This window comes from Glycine max, chromosome 17, assembly GCF_000004515.6.
Source record: "Glycine max cultivar Williams 82 chromosome 17, Glycine_max_v4.0, whole genome shotgun sequence".
NCBI lineage: Eukaryota > Viridiplantae > Streptophyta > Magnoliopsida > Fabales > Fabaceae > Glycine > Glycine max.
This window is the reverse complement of record NC_038253.2, coordinates 2,606,397-2,627,972: the sequence shown is the minus strand read 5'-3', so window position 1 is coordinate 2,627,972 and position 21,576 is coordinate 2,606,397. Positions and strand designations below refer to the sequence as shown.

Here is a 21,576-nt window from a genome sequence, read left to right as displayed (position 1 = left end):
TACTTTCTCTTCTAAATAGTTATTGAAGTAAAATATTAAACGTATACTATTTTAATGATTTATTGATATTTTAATAAAGTTTATCAATTTAATACGAGTATGTATATCAAGTATGTATATAAATTCAATACGAGTTGTAATATTCAATTTGAATGTCGGGCTTTTGGATATTGGTACCGAGCCGAACGTTAAGCGGCGATAATTTGTTCCTCCCCCTCCCAAACAAAAACACGTGAAGCGGTGAGTGGGATTGCATAACATATGTTGGATCTAAAGGCTAATCAGAGTTGCACACCCAAATAACAATCCAAAGAGGGAAGTCACTATTCTCTAATTTATAATCTATAGTTATACTATATTAAAATTGCCCAATATATGTAATTGAGTAATCACTATTCTCAAATTTATAAGTCCAAAAACAAGCTGCATCAAGCACAACTATCTCTGCAAGTAGTACAAAAACATAAACGTAAAGAACCTAGAGCAAATAGTGCTGACAGCTTATATGAAATAAAGTGGTTGATTAATTAGTAGTCAAACTTTCAAGGTTTGTATACATTTACCAAATGAAGGTCAAGGTGCTATACAAAGATCTAGCTCTGATGCAGTCCAACTGGTGACGAATCACATCAGAAGCCGAACCTATCAACCTCCTCATCTTCGTCCTCATCTATAGCATCTTCCTCTTCAGTATATATCCCCAAATCATCATCATCATCATCATCCATTTCCTCGTCCTCGTCTTCCTCATCCATCATACTTTTACTTGCTTCTTTGTCCTTCAAACCAGTGCTCAAGACTACAGTTTCTCCCCCAGATTTCTCCATGTCCCTCCTCAGTTTATCCATGCTCTCCTTCCTGCGGTCTTCCTCCAAACGTTGCTTCTCTTCACGTCTTTTATCAAGATCAGCCCTAAACAGTGCACGATACAATGAAGTTATTTGGTTAGTCATTTCAAACACCCTGCTATATATGCTAAATCAATAATAATGTAATAGTGAAGCAAACAAATAAAAAATATGTCAAGCTCGGACAATACTTGTATGTCTCCATGTATTCCTCTGCACTGGCTTCGACAGCATTAAAGAAGGCTTCCATTCCTACACCAGAAACTGCAGAAACTCCAACAGATTTTAAATTGTTGTAGAATTCATCTAGCACAAGAGAAAGGCTCTGAGTTAAAGTTGATGAGTACGAGTGATCTGAACTTGCGGCTGTTTGGAACGCCTCAAAATCCTCCATCCACTAGACACAATAAATTTCACAAAAGAAAAAAATGAACAACAAATAGATTTTACTAGTTAACCAGAACCTGATGTTAGTGAGTGAGTAGATCACAACATCCTATTATTAACCAAAAAAATGAAGTAACTAATCTAACCAACACATCTTTTTCAATAAAACTAAAGAAAATTCATTATAGATAAACAATACCTCCAAAGCAAACTGATGTGCTGCTACATCAACCTTGTTGAAAGTCAAGATGAGAGGTAACCTTGTCTTGTAGAGGATACTACAAGCATACAACATGTTGCTCATGAAAGTGGTGGGATCTTCTGAACGGGGTGTATCAACTACATAGGCAACTACAGTGGGAAATGTAGATGCAAAAGCTTCTGTAATGATAGCACCAGAAGCAGACCAGGTAAATATTTCAATCTGACCAGGGGTATCCACAAGAACATAGTCAAGTTGATCTGCCCGTTTCTCAATTACAGAAATTACCTGAAAATGAGGAGCATAAACATTAAATGATGTGGTGCAACTGTAAGACTAAAAACAAATGAGGACACAAATGAGCCACTAATCATGTACACAATACAATCTCAACTCAACTGTACCACCAAGAGCTTAATTAGGAAAAGTAAAACCAAAACATAAGATCAAAGAAGCTCAAGGAAGCTCTCTGCCTCAATAATTGAAAATGAAGCACGGATCATGTATTACTATACTACTATTATCAATCTTATTTGTATCACTAAATTAGTTATACAAATAAGATCTCAATACTAAATTAGTTATCAAATGTCAGTGTAGTGCATTCAGCCATGAAAGGGGGCAACTCCAACCAGGAACAGCACATAGCAAATTCTGAAACATGAAAAAAGCCTAAAAAACCTTAATCAAATTCAAACATGCAGACATAATTTCATTCAGTGTTGATAGGGTTTCGAGTCAGAAATTCGGGAGAGCATAATCAATAGGAAAATAACACTGAATCAAAGAAAAAGAGGCAGTGATTTGTATATAGAACAACCCCTGTGAAGGCCCAGATCTCACATTTAGAAATATAAATTAGTTATACAAATAAGATCACCCGATAAGAGTACTATGTCCTTGTGGGTAAAACTTAATTTAACAAGAATATCACAACTCACAATAGTTTCAGAGATTAATAAGCCAACTTTACCTCATCAAACTTGGTGGCAAACAAGTTCAGGGAAGTCAAAATTCCACCATTAGGGCCAAGGTTAAACTGCTTCATGACTTCTTTGTATTTAACAGTGTCTCTCACATCAATGTTAGCAGCATATGGGAGTGTCATGACGGCAGGATCGAGATTCACCACATAACCCCGAATGTCTTTCAAATGTGTATGGCATACCAACCTATGCATGAGTGTTGTCTTCCCACTCCCTAAAAACACAAATGAGATTTATTGCGAGTCTTTGTTCATAAAGCATAGTATTGTAAAAATGAAAAACAATTCCAACACTTAGCATATCAAATAATATAAAAGCAAAATCACCTGCCATTCCCACAACTATAATGATGACAGGTTTTCTTCTGAAGCTAGATGATCCACTCCCAGACGAAGATCCTTCAATATGCAACTTGTTCATATTCTCGGTGAGTTCCTCCTTTTCTTTGTCTTTTGCCTTCAAAATCGAACAAAACCAAAGAATGAGCATAAAAAAATCTCATCAAATTAAATAACATAGTTAGGGTTAATCCTTTATAGAAGAACAATTTAACTATCCTACGAGCCTAGTATGACCTAGTCGCGTGAAGTCAACAACGCAATCTAACGGCGAACTGAACTTCCCCGTTAAATAGTGGAATCGAATTTCAATTTACAGTATATTTCGTTTCCTAAGAGAGAGAACAGAGAAAAAAGTGGAAAGAGAGAAACGTGTTGGTTGTCGAGTTTGGCGTCTCTGGAACCGTTATCAGCGTTCATTTTCCGATTGAAGAGGTTATCTTCTCGGCGGTGTTGTTGCGACGGCGATGCGGAGAGAAATGAGACGACGCGTTCTGTTCTGCAGGTGAGGGCAGAGACGAAAGGGAAGTTGGGGTTTTACTTCTTTGCGCAATGAAAATGAGGGGTTATGAACGCAGCGTGCCGCTACGGAAAACGACACTACGTTTCGCCTGCTTTTATTTTGCCCTGACGAACTCCGACGAGAAGAAACCGAAAAATCCTGCGACCCACCCAAGACATTTAATAATTAATAATAAATAGATTATTGATTAATTTTAATCTTTTACTAACACTTAAGCTGTTTCCCTCCAAGTTGTTGTTAGGGGTGGAAATGAGCCGAATAGTTTATCCAAGACCTTTGGTTTGGCCTATATAAAGCTCGACTTGTTTACTATAAAAGTCAAACTTTTTAAAAAACCTTTTTAGATTAAAAAGCTAAACTCAAATTATAAAAAAAGCTTGTTAAACTTGACAAACTGTCTTGTTTAACTAATAATAATAATAACTTTATTTTATCAAATCATTTCATCTAGATCTTATTTTATCCAGATTTTATTTCATCTAAATTTTATTCCATTTATATTTTATTTTATCCAGATTTTATTCCATCTAGATTTTATTTCGTCCAGATTTTATTTCATTCAATCTTATTTTATTCAGATTTTATTTTATTTCGTTTATAGGTTTGTACTTAAAATATATTTGTGAGCTTTGGGACTGAGGACCTATATAATAGCATCAAGATTTTAGTTTAGGAATTTTTTTTTCAGAGAGGAGAATAATTTTAGAATTTTAGAATTCCAATTTTTATTACTGTTCATGCACACTGTTCACCTAGAATAAAATTCGTTTTCTGCAATTTTGTTTCGGCTTTAATCTACAATTTCATTTCTAGTGATTAATGAAAGGCTAAGTCTCCGGCATTGTTTTATCTTGAAGATCAAGTACAACTCTCTTTGAGGTTTTGTTATTACTATTGAATATTGATTGGTTTTTTCTCTTCACCAATTACTTTGTATTTGTTGCTACTAATCCATGCATGCTTAGTGTTTGATTAATTGTCTTTGTGCTTAATTTACGTTCATTTTTAATGATCAGTTTCGTTCATGATTAATTGGTGTATGTGTTGTTTAATCACGTAATGACAGCCTTCTGTTAATTTTCACTTAGTAATTTAATTTAGGGTTGGATTAAGTAGTTGAACTGACCTAGGATAAGAGACTTGCTTATGAATTAAGGGAAAACATGTTTTAATTCTGTTAATTTTTAATTCAAATTTGTTTGTTGTTTAATTTACACAAACAGATAACCCCCAATTCGTTACTGTTTTATTACTATCTGATGAACGTTTGGTTGACCATTGCTCGTTGGGAGACGACCTGGGATCACTTCCTAGATAATCATTTTTAATGTTTATTTGATTCGGGTACGGCCTCGATCAATAGTATATAAGATATGACTTGAGTAAACTAAGATGAAATTATTGTAGATATATATTTTTTTAAAATATTAAATATAATTATATATTCAAAAATTGGATTAAAAATTGTTAATTTAACTAATAATAATTTTTGTTTGGCTATATTAGTGTAAATCATCTCTAATCCATATATTTTTTAATATTATGCTATTTTTATTTTCTTTTGATATACTTTGTGTTTTAACGACTTGAATTCAATATAATTTTGTTTATCAATTATTTTTGGATTTGTATATTACTTATACGAAATTTTATAAGTTTCTTTTTTTAGTTAGTACTTCACTAGATTTGAAAATAATTAATTAGTCAAATACGTCTTTAAGCAAACTTTTAAATATGCTCGTGGGCCAAGCCAGACTTTTATGTAAGCCGAGCCGAGCCTTAAAAAAAAAAAGTCTATGACAGGTAATGAGTAAAGCTCAATCTTTACGGATTCAATTCAAGCCGAGTTTAAGCCTAATAAAGCTTGACTTGACTTGGCTCATTTTCATCCCTAGTTATTGTCGGCGTCTCGAATTCCCTTTCTTTTGAGTGTCCTCTTCTATTCTTGCCCTCATTGTATTTTACTTTTTTACTTGAAAAGGATGAAATAACCATATATTTTTAATTGAACTTGTACAACAAAATATACGATAAATTTAAATTTAAAATATTATAAATAAGAGGATGAAAGTAAAAAATAAACACAAAATCTTCTTCAAACACGGTGACGGTGACTGAGAGTTAAAAGAACAAAATAAAGGCAAATGTAAGCCAAACAAGAGAGAGGAAAATAAAATTATTCTCCATTTCAATAATAATAATAAAAAAAACATAATCACTCAGTCATTCGTATTGTCAATGTTTATCCTGGGAGTCACTGATCTTCAATCTTCTTCGAACCAGACATGCCCGTTGTTTCAACTCTGCGTTAAAAGTAAAATGTCTAAAAATTAATGCATTGATATTCTACATAACCAGAATTAAAGCACTTGACAGTTAACATGTAAACAAGAATGTAAACAAGAACATTTGCACTACATGCTAGCTGTCAGATACACTAGTTAACATTTCACACTAGATCCCGAAACAATGAATAAAACAAAGAAGGCCAAACCAAGAAGAAAATAAGAAACACAAGACTTGAACAAAAAAAAAGCATCATATGTTGCATTCAACCTTGAAAGGGGCAACTCCAACTAGGAACAGCATATGACAAATTCAAACATGCAAACACAGTTTCATTAACTGTTAAGTGGGCTTCAAGTCACAAGTTCGGGAGAGCATAATCGATAGGAAAATAACACTGAATCAAAGAAAAAGAGACAGAGATTTGTATATATTATAGAACAACCCCTACGAGGACCCAAGTCTCTCACATTATGAAATATAAATAAGTGGCTACCATCAAGACTAATCAACAAAAGTTTAGGTCCTCAATCCATGTATATCCAAAATTTCAGAAACAAATAGGCACATAAATCATAACTATGGCGAGGGTTATCAAATGTGTGTCAATGCAAATGCAAACTAGACTTGACTATGTGGAACAAACAAATATGCAGTGCAATAATGAAAAATTAGAACATCATGCCCAAACTTAAGCTTGAAAACTTTCATTGTTTCCAATGTAACTAACATAAAAAATATAGGGAGAAAGGAAAGAGCTCACCGAGGTGGCGGGGAACTGGCCCGGATATCGCTGTAGATACCAATTGTACATTGGTTCTCTATCAAGGATAGGAACTTGGCTCTGATGGCACGTTGTTCTAGAACAACAATTTTAACTATCCTGTTGCGTGAAGTCAACAACTTCTTTTTTCATTCATTTTAGTTCCTATTCATTACTCACTAATTAACTAGGTTGCGTGAAGTCAACTACACAAGCTAACCGTTAATATGGTTTCCAAAAGCGAAGATGTAAAATGTAGAAAGAGAAAAACGTGGGGTACCTCAGCGCCGGAAGAGTCGCCAGAATCCATTGCGGAAAAAAAAAGTATTATTTACTCTTATTAATTTCTCATACTTTTTTTTTTTGTTCTATCTTTTCTTTCTTTATCAATTTCAGTTTAAATGTTAACTCATTTTTATAATAATCACTTTAAATTAATGAATGAACATTCATATTTGTTTTCAAATGTTTCTCGTGACTTTTTTTAACTAACCAATAGGAAAACAAGTTCGGTAATTTTGTTGCAACCAATTTTTCTTTAAAAAGAAATACTTATTATATGTGGTTTTGGAGTTCCTTAATACTTTTGTCAAAAAAGAAAATACTAGTCTCTCTTTGGCAGACAGTAATTAGTAAATAATAACCGTACAATTAAATTTATTTTATATAATTAATTTATTCAAATTATTTAGTTGTGAATAATTATAATTGAAGAATGTTTTTTTTACGGAGTAATTAATTTTCTATGGGAGTAATTGCAGATTGTTATTCATCAGAAAGTGTGTGTTTACAAATTAAAGTGTTACACAAAACATTCCCGTTAGTTTTTAATTTTTTATTAGTTTAAAAACTCATTTAATTAGTTAATAAATAAGTTTTTTCTAGTAATTACTCTGTAGCTTTTAGTATTTTTTAAAACTTTACTTGAAATAATATTTTTTTAAACATTAATTTTTTATTTTTATATTTTTTTCACTTTATTTTTAATATATTTATTCATTTTTCTTGTTATATTTTTTAAATAAATTATGATTTTATTAATTTTTTTTTATCATTTTTTAACTGTTAATTTTATCGAATATTTATAATTTAATAAAATATATTCTCAATTTCTAACTATCAATTATTTTCTAGTTTTCAGCTAGATAGCTTTTCTATTAGTTCTACCCAAGATAGTTTTATTTGACTCGTCCATTATTATGCTTGATTAATAATTAGTAAAATGATTCTTTAAAAACAAGTTAATAATAAAAATTATAATTAATTGAATTTAATTATAACACGCTGATAGAGTAAATATTTTTTATATTCACATCCATCATAGATTCTTATGTCATATATAAAGTATTTTTTAATTGGTTGATAGTCTAAAATTTTCTATATCAATAATGTGTGAAATTTAAACTATTTATAAAATTATAAGTAATTAATGAGAAATGGGAATAGTTAAATTTTTTATAGGGGATGTGAATAGTTAAACTAGAGAGACAATAACGTTATTCTTACATTTAGCCCAAGGATGTTGAATCACTTTTAATGTTTACACCATTTTAAGGGCAATTTTTTCATCGTCAATTTTTTTTAATGCATATCAACCAAAAAACCTTTTTTTTACAGAAACCAAAAAACAATTTAAATCAAAATTATAATAACTTACTTCATAAACCTATATGCATCATTGCGTAAAAACAACGAACTCACAATATATTTGGTTTATATAATATCTAGCATACGCAATCTCAAACAAATGAAAATGACATATTGTGTATTGCACACGATTGAATAAACTTTTAGCAAAGACCACCCTTTTTTTTTACTAGATGTGTTTCAAAGTATCAATATTCCGATGCTTAACTATTATTGATTGAGTTGTAGCGTGTTTAAATAGATGTTATCATATTAATATAGTGTGATATACTTGATATGTAACATTATTCCTTAAGCATGTGATTAATGATTTGATTTTTTATTTGTACTCACAAAAAAATATTTATTAAAAAAGATAAATATTTTAAATGAATTTTAGTATCTCAAGGAATTAATTTTTATTTCTTGACCAAGTATATTTTTTTGTTCACATTCTCAATGAATGTATACATGGTTCAAAAAAAAGTGTACACATCCTTAAAGAGGTAGATGATTGTGAAAAAAAAGTGATAAATCTAACAAATGAAATGTTAAAAGAGAAGAGAGAAAAAAATATATGTAACATAAACATTAAAATTAAGGAATGGAAAATTAAAATTAACTATAAGAAGTATTTACACATCTCGTAAAAAAGAAGTATTTACACATAGAAATCTGGCTCAAGTGGTGTATATGCAAAAAATATGAACACTAAAAATTTAGTAATCCTAAATCGAAGTTGGTAATTGGTATGGCAGAACCAATTTTTTAGCAATTGAAATGGCAATAGCACACAGATTTTGCACATATCGGTTGGTATCCCTTAAAGGTGAAGTAGCCAGATTCCTAAATTTAGTATTGCATGACTCAGCTTCAATAATAGTAACATAAGCCTTTTGTTGTACAGCCCTATAATCACCTACGTCCATAGCATTTAGAGCCTCTCTCAAATGTACCTTGACTATCGTGTTGTATGAAACAAGACAATCTTTCAAGGCCATTTTTAGCTTAGGGTCCTCTGTTTGGCCATGAAACTTGGGTATATGTTCCAATGTTATAGAGGCATTAGCATTGACAATCTCAAGGGTTAAATGAGCAAAACCCGCAATATCTGCTTTAGATCTATGATGAATTGATGATCGCAAAGTCATGACACAAAGGTGATAATGAGGTGATTGGCGACATATTTGCTCTAACAAACTTGTGTGAGAGAGAATGGATTGAATTGGTGGAACAAAGAAGCCTAATGAAATGGATAACTGAAGGAGAATAAAAGTTGAGAAACTTGCAAGTATCATTTTTCTCCTAAACTCAAAACATAAAGGAAGATTATTGAATTGAATCACTTATTATAACATGCAATAATATGATTTATTAGAGGAATGACGCTAGTGGTCTATGTTTTCTACCATTTTTAGGAAATATTTTGACGGTTTCCTTTGTATTCGCTAACGAGGTGAAAGTGTGGCCTAAATGGTTTTGAATTCTAAATTATTAGCTTTACAAGCTTGCAAATTAGGGACAGAAAAATAGGTCTCTTTTTTTCCATGAACTTTTTGTTTTGGGTTAATCAGAAACCAATTAAATCCATGAAATCACAAAGAGACCGCGAGAATTTTAAATTTTAATTATGGATGCACCGATTTCCCTTATAAAACCATGCATACCAATTGCAGCTACCTATCTATCTATATCTGTATTATATAGTTTCAATTATTAAATTTATATATAGTATGATATACAATTAACTTAGATTTTTTTTTGACAAAAAATGCAATTAACTTAGATAGTATTATTAAACATTATATTTTTAGAATAAATATATTTATTAAATTTAATAAATACAATATATGTTTATTAGCAATTTCAAATAATAAGAGAATTCAATATACTACAATAAATATTTAATTCCAATAAAATAATAATTCCTAAATTTTAAAGAATCACAAAACACTAATGCAAAATAATTTTTTATAAATTATAAGTATTTTATAATTTTTTTATTGTAAAAAAAACACAAAATTGCATTAGTGACAGAGTTAAGGATAGATAAAGGGTTGAAACTTAAAAGTTGAAATGGAAAATTACTTAACGCAGAACAATATTTGCTTGGGTGCACCATAATTGCATTCCGGATTGAGTCCATATATAATACTTATAACATGGATTGTCCAATTTATAATACAATTGTGGTGCAGCAAAGCAAATACTATGGTGCTTTAAGTAATTAACGTTGAAATGGCAGAATTTGATAAACAGACACTAAAAATACTGAAAGGCCGAGATAAGGAAGGAGTGAGTGGGCTAGGTGGCTGGACCAGTAATAATAAAAATAAAAAGGCTGTTTCTATTTACACCTCAATTTTCTGGAAGTACATCCCTCTACCCCTTTCTACTATCCATTATACCCTTTTCTCTTAAAGATGTACATTCATTTTCCTCTTTGAAAATGTATTTTTGGAATTAAATATATCTATTCCCGAAATATATCTCCAAAACTATAATTTATAGTTCTAGAGATACACTTCCAAAATGGTATACATTATTCTAAAAGGACATTTTCGATAATAAAAAATCATACCAATCAAAGTACTTAAGAGTTTTCGAGGGTTGAGGCCTGAATAATTGACATAGACTTGGATTATAAAATGAATGAACATACTTAAAAGAAAAAACCATTGTCAAAAGCTTTACTTTACAAATACAATGTATAATAGATGAAATTAATCATGAACATACCTTGAAACATAGTGTCACATGAAGGAAAACACTAAATATTACATGTTCTGGATGAAAAAACAATATTATATAATTAATATATGGTGAAAATGGTTTAAAATCAAGGTTTAAAGAATAATAAAGATAGTATGAAAATAAAATTTTAGATAGGATTTAAATAATCCCAATGATAGGATAAAAATAAGACTAACAAACATGAGTAAAAGATAAACATTTATCTCGTTAATATATATATTTTTTTGTATTTCTCATTAACGATCTTAATTTTTAAATGATATTTTATTAAAAATCATATACCTATTTCGAAAGTATATCTTTGAAACTATAAATGATAGTTATAAGTATATTTAATTTTGAAAATATATTTAGTGTACATCTTTAAGGGAGAAGAGTATAGTTGGAGTTATGAGGGTGTACCTAGCGAAAAGGAGTGTAAATAGCAAGAGCCTAAGAAAAATGCTCCCGCAAAAACAAAACAAAACAAACACGAGATACTTTCTTCGTCGTCGTCGTCTCATTCGTGAGTAGTATTTATGAATTATGAATTTATGATTGTGTTGTGTCTAGTGGTGCATAGCAGCGTAAGCCAGAAAGACAAGAGGTGTCACTCCACCGGAGCAAAGGAACACATAACATAACCCACTTCTCCTTTTCTCTCTCTCTCTCTCTCACTATAGGGTTTCTGTTAGGGTTCCGCTCTGTTAAGCCAAGCTGGATAGACACAGAGGAGAACGTTACAACAACAACAATGATTTTCACAACAACAATAATAACTATCGTCACTCCAACAGGGGGGGCAACAACTCTCACTCGCGCTTCTCTGATTCTCCCATGAGCTACCACAACGCGCGCCAGAGCCCCGGGGGATTCCGCTCCGGCGCTGCTCCGCACCACCGCGCCTTCGATAGTCCCCCGCATCGCTCTCCCGGCAGGGGCGGAGGATTCCGGCCGATGGGCGCCGAGGGTCCCGCGGAATTCGGATTCAACGGCCACCAGGCGCCACCGCCGCTCGCTGGCCAGAAACGAGGGTTTCCTTTCTCCGGACGCGGTGGTGGTTCGCCCGGTGAGTTTTATTCACTTTTTCTCCTTTTCTCTTGTTTGGTTTGCGGTGTTGTTGCTACTGAAAATTGAGTCTTGAATAGAGAGTTTTTCGTTTTCCACGAATTTCAATTGCTGCGGTTGCTGTGTTGTAGTAATCATTGCAACTTCTTTGAGTTGCTATTGCTTTTATGGTCGCTTGAACATGGGGCATGTTGAGCGTGTTGCCTTTTGTTTTTCTTTTGGATATTGTTCAGGATATATGTTCTGTTTGGATAAACATTTTCAGCAATTAATTTTTTTTATAGGAGAAGTTCAATTTAACTTATGATGGGGGAAATTGATTTTAAATTATGGGAGAATTTTTTATTTTGTCTTAACCCTCCAGTTCATTAGGGGAAAGAGATGACAACTAATCCGGAGTTCGACCGAGAGATATAAGTAAAGCTTGACTAAGAATTGTTTCTGCCCAAGATCGAATTTGGGTAGTACCCGGACGATTCAATCTTAACTTCGGCACATTAACCACTTGTGCCTACTCACTTGGTATATGGAAGAAATTATTATAATTTATATGAGTAGTTAATTTCATTTTATTCTTTTTTTCTTCTCCTATAAGTACACATGGAGGACAGGAGGAAAGGAGTTTATTCAAACAGGAAAATAGTCTTTAAACTACTGGTAGGAGTTAGGGTTTAAGAGTGGTAATTTGATGGTCAGCAATCGGGTATTTTACATTGCTGCTCCTGGCATTTGTCTCTGTGAGAAGCAACAGTTATTTATTTATTTATTTTTGGGGGTGTTGGGATGCTGCAGCATTGTTTAGGGTTTATGTTGCTTTATAATTTACTTCCAGGGGAGGTTGGGAGGAGCTCCAATGATATGTGGTGATTGACTTGTTGTGTTGGTCTGAACTGGCAACTGATGGGAGGGATAAATCTTGGTGGTGGTTGTATGTTTTGTTGCAACCTTGAGTTGTTTCAGTTATTGTTGTAGTTTTTGCCTTGCTGTTTTTGTTGTCTCTCTAGTTTGGCAACAGTTATAGCATTGGTGTAATGGAAACAAATGACATGTTTTCCTCTTTCAGATCGTTTAGATGGTGGAAGTTTTGCCAAACTTTTTGTCGGATCTGTTCCCCGAACAGCCTCTGAAGAAGATGTAAGTTATATTGCCTAATATTTCTTATTTTCTGTACATTAAATGATATTGACTTTAGTTTAGTTTATTAATGATTAATTATCTCGTTACAATTTTTTCATGCCAGATTCGCCCTTTGTTTGAGGAACATGGGAACGTGATTGAGGTTGCCCTCATCAAAGATAAAAAGACAGGACAGCATCAAGGTATTTGTTATTTTTATATTATGAGACTATCTTGATTCATATACACTTTATTTCAGGTCCTTTGAGAGGCTGATGGTAGAGAAAATAAGCTCATCATCTTCTCAGTTTGTTTTTGCAACAAGTTCAGACTTGTTAGTATTGGTTCCACCTTTTTTTTCCTCATCCTGTCATACCTGAAGGAGCCACAACATGTAAATCTGTAAGGTGCTCTTTGTATAGCAGATGGGATCTTGGAGGACCAAAAAGATCCTGCTCTTGCAATTGTAGCTGTAATGGTGGGGGCACTACCAAATATTTGATTGTAGTTGGAGTGTCAGTTGCCATAGCTGTAGATTTTTTTATGTCAAAATTTTAGAAGTCAGTTATTGTACAGAGGGAACAGTGGAAAAACTTGGATTATTACATTTGAATGGTGTTAATCACTGAATCACAATGTATTACTGAAGGTTTAATGTTTCTCATATTTTGGTGAAATAAGCATTTATTGAATGAATGGCTTGGAATGTCGTATATGAGTTGGTTTAATGAAGTTGGGTTGACTAAATATGGATGATGATTGATATTAGTGCATGGTTTTGCTGGAATTCATACTTCATTAAAAATACCTTATTAGTGGCAGTATCTGCTGAAGATGTGATTGATGGCCGTTCATTTGTGTTTATGCAAAATCTAGGGCAAGTAGTTTTAGCGTTATTTTTATGCTTATGTGTTGGATTTGATGTTCGTATATGGTGCTTGTTTTGAACAATGATTTTGCTTCTTGGTGATGTGATGTCTGTGATTGTGTATAATGATGCAGCTCCTGTTGAACCCGAGCCATGTGGTTGTTTTGCAATTGGAAATGCATGGGTTTGGGAGAACAACAGTGATGATCTGTATATATTTTTATTTTAAAGTTATGGCAGGTATTGGATAAGTATTTCCACATTTGACTGGGTCCGCTGTCAATTGGTCCATCATACTTTTAATGACTATTCTATTGGTGAATAAAGTATTATGCTGGGAAATATAGTTGTTCAAATGGCCATCACAAGAATTTATTCCAAGCTTGTACAATATCCAGTTGCAGGAGAAAAGCAGTCTGTTTCTTATAATACATTACATTGGTGTTTAACTGTTTGAGTATGAATGCCATATCCAATGTCAGAAATCATCTGAATAGAATGTGTGCAACGTATAGGTGGAACCAAAATTCTAGTCCATGAAATATTGAAATTCTAGTGCCTTTCAAATAATCTATAAGAGCATTAAATCCATTTGGTCTGCAACTGATAGTTGTTTTTAGAAATGTTTGTGAGGAATATAGAATCAAGTATACTCTAATAAGATTATTGTCTAACTATAATGTGATATCTTGATGGTTGGATGATTTTTGCCTCATCGCTTGTGATGAGATTATCTTGGAGGTCAACTAAAATTTTTATGAGATCTTAATCTTTGGGATCATCTGGCTTTGATGCCTTATGAAAAATTAGGTGTTCAAATATAATTTGGTTGATCTATCCCCTTATGAATTCTCTTTAGTCTCTTGTCTTCTCCCAAATAGTTGTTACAAAATACACCAGAAGAATCAATCTAATTTGTTTGAAGAGTAATTAGTAAAGACTATGAGTACCTGGGCCTTAATTTTTTACAGTTACTGTCAGCCATTGATTATCCGGGCTTGTGACTGCTAAGTATTTTTAAGCAAAAAAAGGTTTAATATAGAATCACATTAAGTTTTTTGCTGTCATTTTTGCCAAATTTCTTAATTTGTGGATCTATTTTTATTGATACCTATTGCCTGGGGGGGGGGGGGGGTATTTTAATGAAACTGGTATAAAGTATCTTTGTTATGCAGGTTGTTGTTTCATAAAATATGCTACCTCAGAAGAAGCTGATCAGGCAATTAGAGCATTGCACAATCAGCATACTCTTCCTGGAGTGAGTTGTGCTTCTGAATTCTAGATAGTAAATAGTGAGGCAGCTTATAGTTAGTAATTTTCTGACACTTGTATCTTATTATTTAGGGTGTTGGTCCAATCCAAGTGCGATATGCTGATGGTGAACGGGAACGCCTCGGTAACTATTTATATTTATTGACATTGATAGGCTTGAAAACTCTTACCGCCACATGTTTAGTATGCACAAGGCTTAATTAAAAATACTGTTAAGGTATCCATAATCATATTTAAAACGTATCTAGAGTTCTCTGGAGTCTGGCCTGATTGTCAATCTTCTGCATCAGGGGGCCTTATGAAACCTGATCAAATGTTTGAAACATCTTTTATATATGGAAACTTGTGTCTTAATTTATCAATTGGAGTAAAGGGACTTTATAATTGTCCCTTTTATTAACTTCATTCATATGTTCTAAACCTCCTGTCTACATTGTAGTTGTTTCACTTATTATTTTATCAAAATATATTTAAAACTGCTACTGAAATTTACTTTTGGGTTAGAACAGCTAATTAGTTGATAAGGAAAAAAAACTTGTGATACTATTTTCATCTGAACATGTTCCAAAGCTAATTTTTGTTAAAAATAGGTTGTTCTAGGGGAAGAATTTATGTATGGATGTGCTTTTTGTATTTGTGAGTGCATCATTGTTATTAGTCATCTGATGATTGTACTTACTGTTTCATGTTTATGCAAATTAATTTATATAATAGGTGCTGTTGAGTACAAATTATTTGTGGGCTCTCTGAACAAACAGGCTACCGTAAAGGAAGTTGAGGAAGTATGTTTCCTGCTGCAATCAAACTTTACACTAGAGACTCTTATTTTCAGTGGGACAGTTTTTTTATTGTTGTCTTGCACAAGGGAAACTTTGGCACAAGGGGACTGATGTCTGTGATTAATGAATTGATAATTTCTCTATTAAATATTTAATATCTCTCTAGTATTATATCAAACTTACTGTTTTTATTAACATGGAACTAATTGATGGTGTCTCACTCTCTTGCATCAGATTTTCTCAAAATATGGCCGGGTTGAAGATGTTTATCTTATGCGTGATGAGAAGAAACAAAGTCGTGGTATGTTTCCTACCTATATGGGATATTAGCTGGAAACTGGGTAGGGGATGGTGGTGAAATCATGGGGGTGAGGGTTTGGTTTCCGTGCTTCAGTTTCATAATTGTTCTTGAAGAAAGTATGAATTGGTTGGTGTATGAGTGGTATTGTTTTTGACTGTTCCCTTCAATGTTTGGAGGCATCATAATTTTTTATTTTTCGGTTACTTCTTTTTGTGTCTCTGTGTGTTTGTGTTTGATCTTTGATGGCAATACAGAATAGATAATATTTTCCCTTATTTTGGCTGAAGGATGTGGTTTTGTTAAATACTCACACAGAGATATGGCTCTGGCAGCAATTAATGCGCTTAATGGAATCTACACAATGAGAGTAAGAAAAAATATATCTTTTTTCTCTTTTAATAATTCTTTTTATGAAAGCATTCTGGCTAATCTTGCATTTTTCTGCATAGGGTTGTGAGCAGCCACTTATTGTCCGGTTTGCTGATCCTAAAAGGCCTCGCCAAGGAGATTCCAGGTTTGTCATAGCTAATTTATAATCCTTAAGCATAAAAGTTCCTTCTACAGCTAATTAATTAAATAAAGCATGGAGCCATGGACTGTTTAAACCTGAGCCACAAATTGGCTTATGAATATGAAATCAAGCCTAGGCAAGAAGCATTTTTTTTAGTTGGCAGTTTGTATTTATACAATAGTTCTGGTATGTTTGCTTTCTTCAGTCTGGTTAGCCCACATTTTCAAAGGGAACTGTTCAAATGGAAGAGGTCTAAAACAAGGCTAGTATTTGCTGTATAAGTTGTCAAAAGGGATTTTTCTTCGATCCTGGTCTTTTACTCCAACAAGTTGTTTATTCATTGTTGGGACTTATTTACTTTTTGTTCCTCAGGGGTGAAGGGAAGGAATTTCTCTTTCATTTCAGACTTGAATTACATAAGGAACTTTGACGTAATAATATTCTTGACATATTTGTGTGTAGTATGAATCAGCTGCTGCACTGATGCAAAAATAAAGATACATAAGTAAACAAGTCTGTCGATACCAAACTGTTGTTTGACCTTGTATCTTTTTAGATATTCTATTATTCGAATGCATGCTATGCTTATATCAGCCAGAGGTTTTTAAAATTGTTTGGCTTGCTTCAGGGGTCTTGCTTTTGGAGGCCCAGGATTTGGTCCTAGATTTGATGCACCAGGCACAAGGTAGCCTCCCCACCTTTACTTCCCTCTACCTTTTGCATGGTTCCTCTATTATATTCTTGTCATGTTAGGACTTGTTACAATGATTTCTTCTGTAATTCCTATTTGCAGACATCCATCCAATATTACGGATCCTATTGGTGATCGTATGCCTCCCCCTAATGCTTGGCGTCCCATGCATCCGCCAAATGTGGGGCCACCTTCTAATGCTGGTCTTCAGGGCATGGGGCCACCGTTGATTTCAAGATCTGGTGACATGGCATTGCCTACAAATGCGGTAAGTATAAATTTGGTTCACTCTAAATCCTAATATCTAATGCAAAATGCCTCCCCAACCCAATTTCATTTTTTTAAAATGTTGTGCTACTGAATTCTTATTGTTGCTTTATTTTGCATGGTCTGTGGATGCTATGATTTCTTGGTGCTAAACTGTTAGCACTCAGCAGATTACCATTAAGTTTGGCCAAGTAGAGCATGAACATTACTATTGTTTCTTGTCAACTAATGTATTCAGAAGAGTGATAAAAACAATGTTTGAGTTTTATGTGTAAGCATAGATTATAGATATAATCTTGAATATGCATATTATTCACTTAAATCCTTCAATTTAAATACATTTATGGCTGCCTTCTGGATATTTTATGAAGTGAGAGGCAGCTAAGTTGTTTCTTGTCTTTTTGTAAAACATGAAAGCTCCACTATCTCAAGAATGAAACTGCACCGTCTCATTACCTTTTTTTGTAAAAAATAAATAAATAATGGGATTAACTTAGTCAAGAGGGGGGTGAGCCTTGAAGCAGCAGTAAGGTGCAACCTTGTGAGTTGAAGGCCATGGGTTCAAATCTTGGAAATAATCTTTCCAATTTCGAGGTAAGGCTGCATACATCTACCCTTTCCAAACCCCACAAGGTGGGAGCAACCTTGTGACTTGTGGAGGCCCCAGGTTCATATATAGAGATGAAAATAACCTCTGCTTGCGGGGTGAGGTTGTGTACATCTACTGACACTATTATTGGGTAAAATGCAAGTGGATTCTACTAAATAGGGAATAGTACCTGCCAAACAGGGAGTGAAAACCAACATCATTTAGTGGGACCGATTGCATTTCACCTTACCAATAGGATGTTGGGAAGGGTGTGCTGCTAGAATTTTTCCTATAATATATTTAAATTTGAATTAAATTGGACATTTGAGAAAATATTGGCCACTAATTGCTGGTTAGATGCATTTGTTTGTGTTACTGTTCCACCATTTTAATTTATTTATTTTTCAAGTATTAGTATTTTGCTCTTCACAACATCTGTTGCTTATACTAATGCTTGAACAATTATAGGGCGGTCCTATGACTAGCTTGGGAGGCCCCATAGATGGTCGTTTTCAAGTTCAGTCTATGCCGATGTCACAACAGGTATATTTGTCTAATAAGATTCTCAGCATACAATTGTGATTAATTAATAATTAGGCTTCACTTCCTCTTTGGTAGCTTGGAACATATTAGTAGATTTATTTTACTTTCAGAATTTCAATCAGCCCATGCCACAAATTCCACCAGTCAATCAACAAATATCACCATTGCAGAAACCTGTTCAGTCATCCCAGGAACTGCCACATTCCCACCAGTTATACCCTCAAGCACCAGTTCCCTATCCACAAACATCTCTTAGGCAGCATGCCCAGCCACAACTTCCTCTTCCATCTCAGCAGGTACATGGAGTAAGTGGACAGTTTCCAACTTCTCAGCCCCAAACTCAACAGAGTGCTTTGTCTGCTGCAATTCCTCAGACCAATCTTGAAACCGGCATGCAATCTAATGCTGCACTAACTACTCCAAATCAACAGCAAGTTCCTCCCTCTGTGCAGCAGCAGCCACTTCAGCAATCCCCTTCTCCGTTAGCTCAGATGTTGTCACAACAAACACAGACTTTGCAAGCAAGCTTTCATTCATCTCAGCAGGCCTTCTCCCAGCTTCAACAACAATTACAAATGATGCAACCTTCTAGTCAAGCATTAACATTCCAGCAAAATGCAGAAGCTACCAAAAAGCAGGTATTTTTTGTTAAATTCTCTGCCATAATTAGATTTTAATTTGAATTCTATCAAGGTTTCACAAATTGATCTGTATTCTTGCTTAATTTGCTTTGGTCAGACTGATCTATGAAGTTTGGTTCAAATCAGTTCTACTACATTTTTTTTATATTTGCAACTTTTCCATGGATTGTATTCTTTAAATTGATTTTTTGATTTGTTAAGACTTTTTGGTGTCTAACTAGACTGGTTGTGGACATAAAACTTTTTTTTCCTCATGATGCTAGGATGTATCATTTATAATTTTCTAGGGTGTATTAAAGGATGCTTTCAACCTTTCATAATTATGATTATGTGCCAATTTTCTATTTTTGTAGTCTCAATGGGCTGGGCCTGGGACTGCTGTAGCACAAGCAGTGGCCAGCACTCGTGCAGCTGCACCTGCTGCAGATGTGCCTTCATCCACACCTGCTAATTCTGCCTTACCAGCAATAAACCAGAACATGGCTCTTGTCAAATGTAATTGGACAGAACATATATCTCCTGAGGGCTTCAAGTACTACTATAATAGTGTCACTGGTGAAAGTCGGGTAGGAATTTATGAGTTGCCATTGTTTTAGCTATTTTAATTATACCTGTGGAACTAACGTTCACTGGAACCAACCTACAGTGGGAGAAACCTGAGGAGTTGGTATTATATGAACAGAAAAAGCAACAGCAAAGGCCATCTGTTCAGCAGTCTCAAACTCAGTCACAACCTTCAATACTACCTGCCCAGCAAGTTCCCCAAATCCAACATGTTCAGCCCCAAAGTCATCTCCAAGGACAAGTTCTCCACCAGCAACAAATACAGCATCCTTCTTCTTTGTCTTCTTCGGTAAGCATCTGACATATTGACGTACTCCCTTTTGACATTGAAAAGTGATTTTGTATTACTGACTTTCCTTTGGTCCTATTCTAGTTCCAGGCATATGGAGTTACGGGCCCTCAAAATGTTCAGGTAACACTATTTTAGTTAACATTTGTTTAACGGTAATAAAAGCTCTGTATGATGTGCCTCGTGGTCTATGCATGTAGCCCCCTGTTGCTAATGTTCAAGTGTCTGATTTTTGTTGTGTATGACTGAAAGTTGTTTGGCTTTTCAGGAAGTGGGATATAAACAGTTACAGGCATCGGTTATTTCTGCTGGTGATCCAGGACGCTACTCACAGGTATTACAAGTTTCACTTCTCACACTGTTCATAAATTTTATCATGCCCTCTTTACTCTAATGATAATTCCTGATCCCTTTTCAGGGTATTCATTCTACACAAGAATTGATGTGGAAAAATAAGCCTGCAGGTTCCCATCCTTGAGCTTTCTTATCTATCTTATCCTCTCAATGCTTGCATGCACAAACCACATGAAAACCAATGCATAGAAGAATAATTTGTTTTGAATTTAGATAATGTCACATTTTATATTTAACTTTAGTTTGGAGAAGGTGGAATACTTAAATGCATTTGCTATGAATGTTGAAGAGCGGATTGTCAGACTAGGCTATGTTTCTACTTTTGTTTATTATTTTTATAATTTCAATGCTAACTTACGGTATCTTTTTTTCACCTGCAGGAGTTTGAACTTTGATGGGTTGAGCTTGAGGCGGCTAATACAGATGTCACAGCTTCAAAAGGTAGGGACAACCATCTTCATTTTGATGCTTCAAAAAGGTAGGGGACTACCGTCTTCATTTTGATCCCATGTGACATGTAACAATTTATTTGCATTGGCGAGTTATTTTGGCCCTCGTTGTCGAGGTTTCACTATCTGGCTCAGCACTAAGGATGTGGGATTCAAAATACATGGCAGGGGAAATGCCCTACCCAGATCGTTCTGTCCCATAATATTTGCTTAAATATAAATTTTAACCATTAATTTTAGGGACACATCTTACAAAATTTTTAGGTGCTTGCAGTGATGGTTTCCTAATAAAATAATAACGGTTATTGAGAAGAGCATCTAAGCGTTTGTCTCAAGTGTTTTCTGTGACATGCTCATGTTCTGGGACAACAGTAGTGTTGCCTTTTGCAACATAGCACGCCAGGAGAGATTCGTACCTTCTCGTAGCAGTGTCGAGCTTAAGGAATTAATGGCTTTCATTCACGTGTGCTTACAAAAATTTAACTAAAGCTCGATTTAACTAATAAAAGTCATTTTTGGTTTACAATAAAATTGTATATCTTTCTTTTAAGCATTCCAGTGATGGAAAAATATCTTAAACGG

General features: G+C 33.9%; 3 protein-coding genes and 1 long non-coding RNA gene across 6 annotated transcripts; 1 reads left to right on the top strand and 3 right to left on the bottom strand.

Annotated features, from left to right (window-relative positions):
- Positions 1-506: 506 nt before the first annotated feature.
- LOC100805534 (GPN-loop GTPase QQT2) lies at positions 507-3,436 on the bottom strand. Of its 2 annotated transcripts, none has more exons than XM_006600320.3 (6): positions 3,134-3,436; positions 2,750-2,879; positions 2,411-2,637; positions 1,435-1,725; positions 1,040-1,245; positions 507-912 (listed from the first exon to the last, which is right to left on the bottom strand). In XM_006600320.3, exons 1-6 carry the CDS (start codon positions 3,179-3,181, stop codon positions 630-632), a joined length of 1,185 nt encoding a protein of 394 aa, XP_006600383.1. In that variant the 5' UTR covers positions 3,182-3,436; the 3' UTR covers positions 507-629. The 2 variants fall into 2 exon arrangements, with proteins under 2 accessions (XP_006600383.1, XP_006600384.1); XM_006600321.3 differs by having other exon boundaries at positions 2,999-3,425.
- A 1,874-nt stretch (positions 3,437-5,310) lies between these two features.
- LOC106796727 (uncharacterized) lies at positions 5,311-6,419 on the bottom strand. Its single transcript, XR_001385702.2, has 2 exons — positions 6,334-6,419; positions 5,311-5,587 (listed from the first exon to the last, which is right to left on the bottom strand). It is a non-coding gene; the product is annotated as an uncharacterized lncRNA (long non-coding RNA).
- A 2,268-nt stretch (positions 6,420-8,687) lies between these two features.
- LOC102666969 (uncharacterized) lies at positions 8,688-9,110 on the bottom strand. Its single transcript, XM_006601340.1, has one exon. It carries the CDS (start codon positions 9,108-9,110, stop codon positions 8,688-8,690), a length of 423 nt encoding a protein of 140 aa, XP_006601403.1.
- Positions 9,111-11,205: 2,095 nt separating this feature from the next.
- LOC100786792 (flowering time control protein FCA) lies at positions 11,206-21,233 on the top strand. 2 transcript variants are annotated; one of them, XM_006600319.4, is made up of 19 exons: positions 11,206-11,761; positions 12,824-12,894; positions 13,001-13,079; positions 14,920-15,002; positions 15,089-15,140; positions 15,731-15,798; positions 16,030-16,096; positions 16,384-16,463; positions 16,546-16,610; positions 17,236-17,292; positions 17,401-17,566; positions 18,623-18,697; positions 18,868-19,335; positions 19,692-19,904; positions 19,985-20,191; positions 20,276-20,314; positions 20,460-20,525; positions 20,610-20,655; positions 20,926-21,233. In XM_006600319.4, exons 1-19 carry the CDS (start codon positions 11,530-11,532, stop codon positions 20,931-20,933), a joined length of 2,142 nt encoding a protein of 713 aa, XP_006600382.1. In that variant the 5' UTR covers positions 11,206-11,529; the 3' UTR covers positions 20,934-21,233. The 2 variants fall into 2 exon arrangements, with proteins under 2 accessions (XP_006600382.1, XP_003550740.1); XM_003550692.5 differs by having other exon boundaries at positions 18,808-19,335.
- The last annotated feature ends 343 nt before the right edge of the window (positions 21,234-21,576 follow it).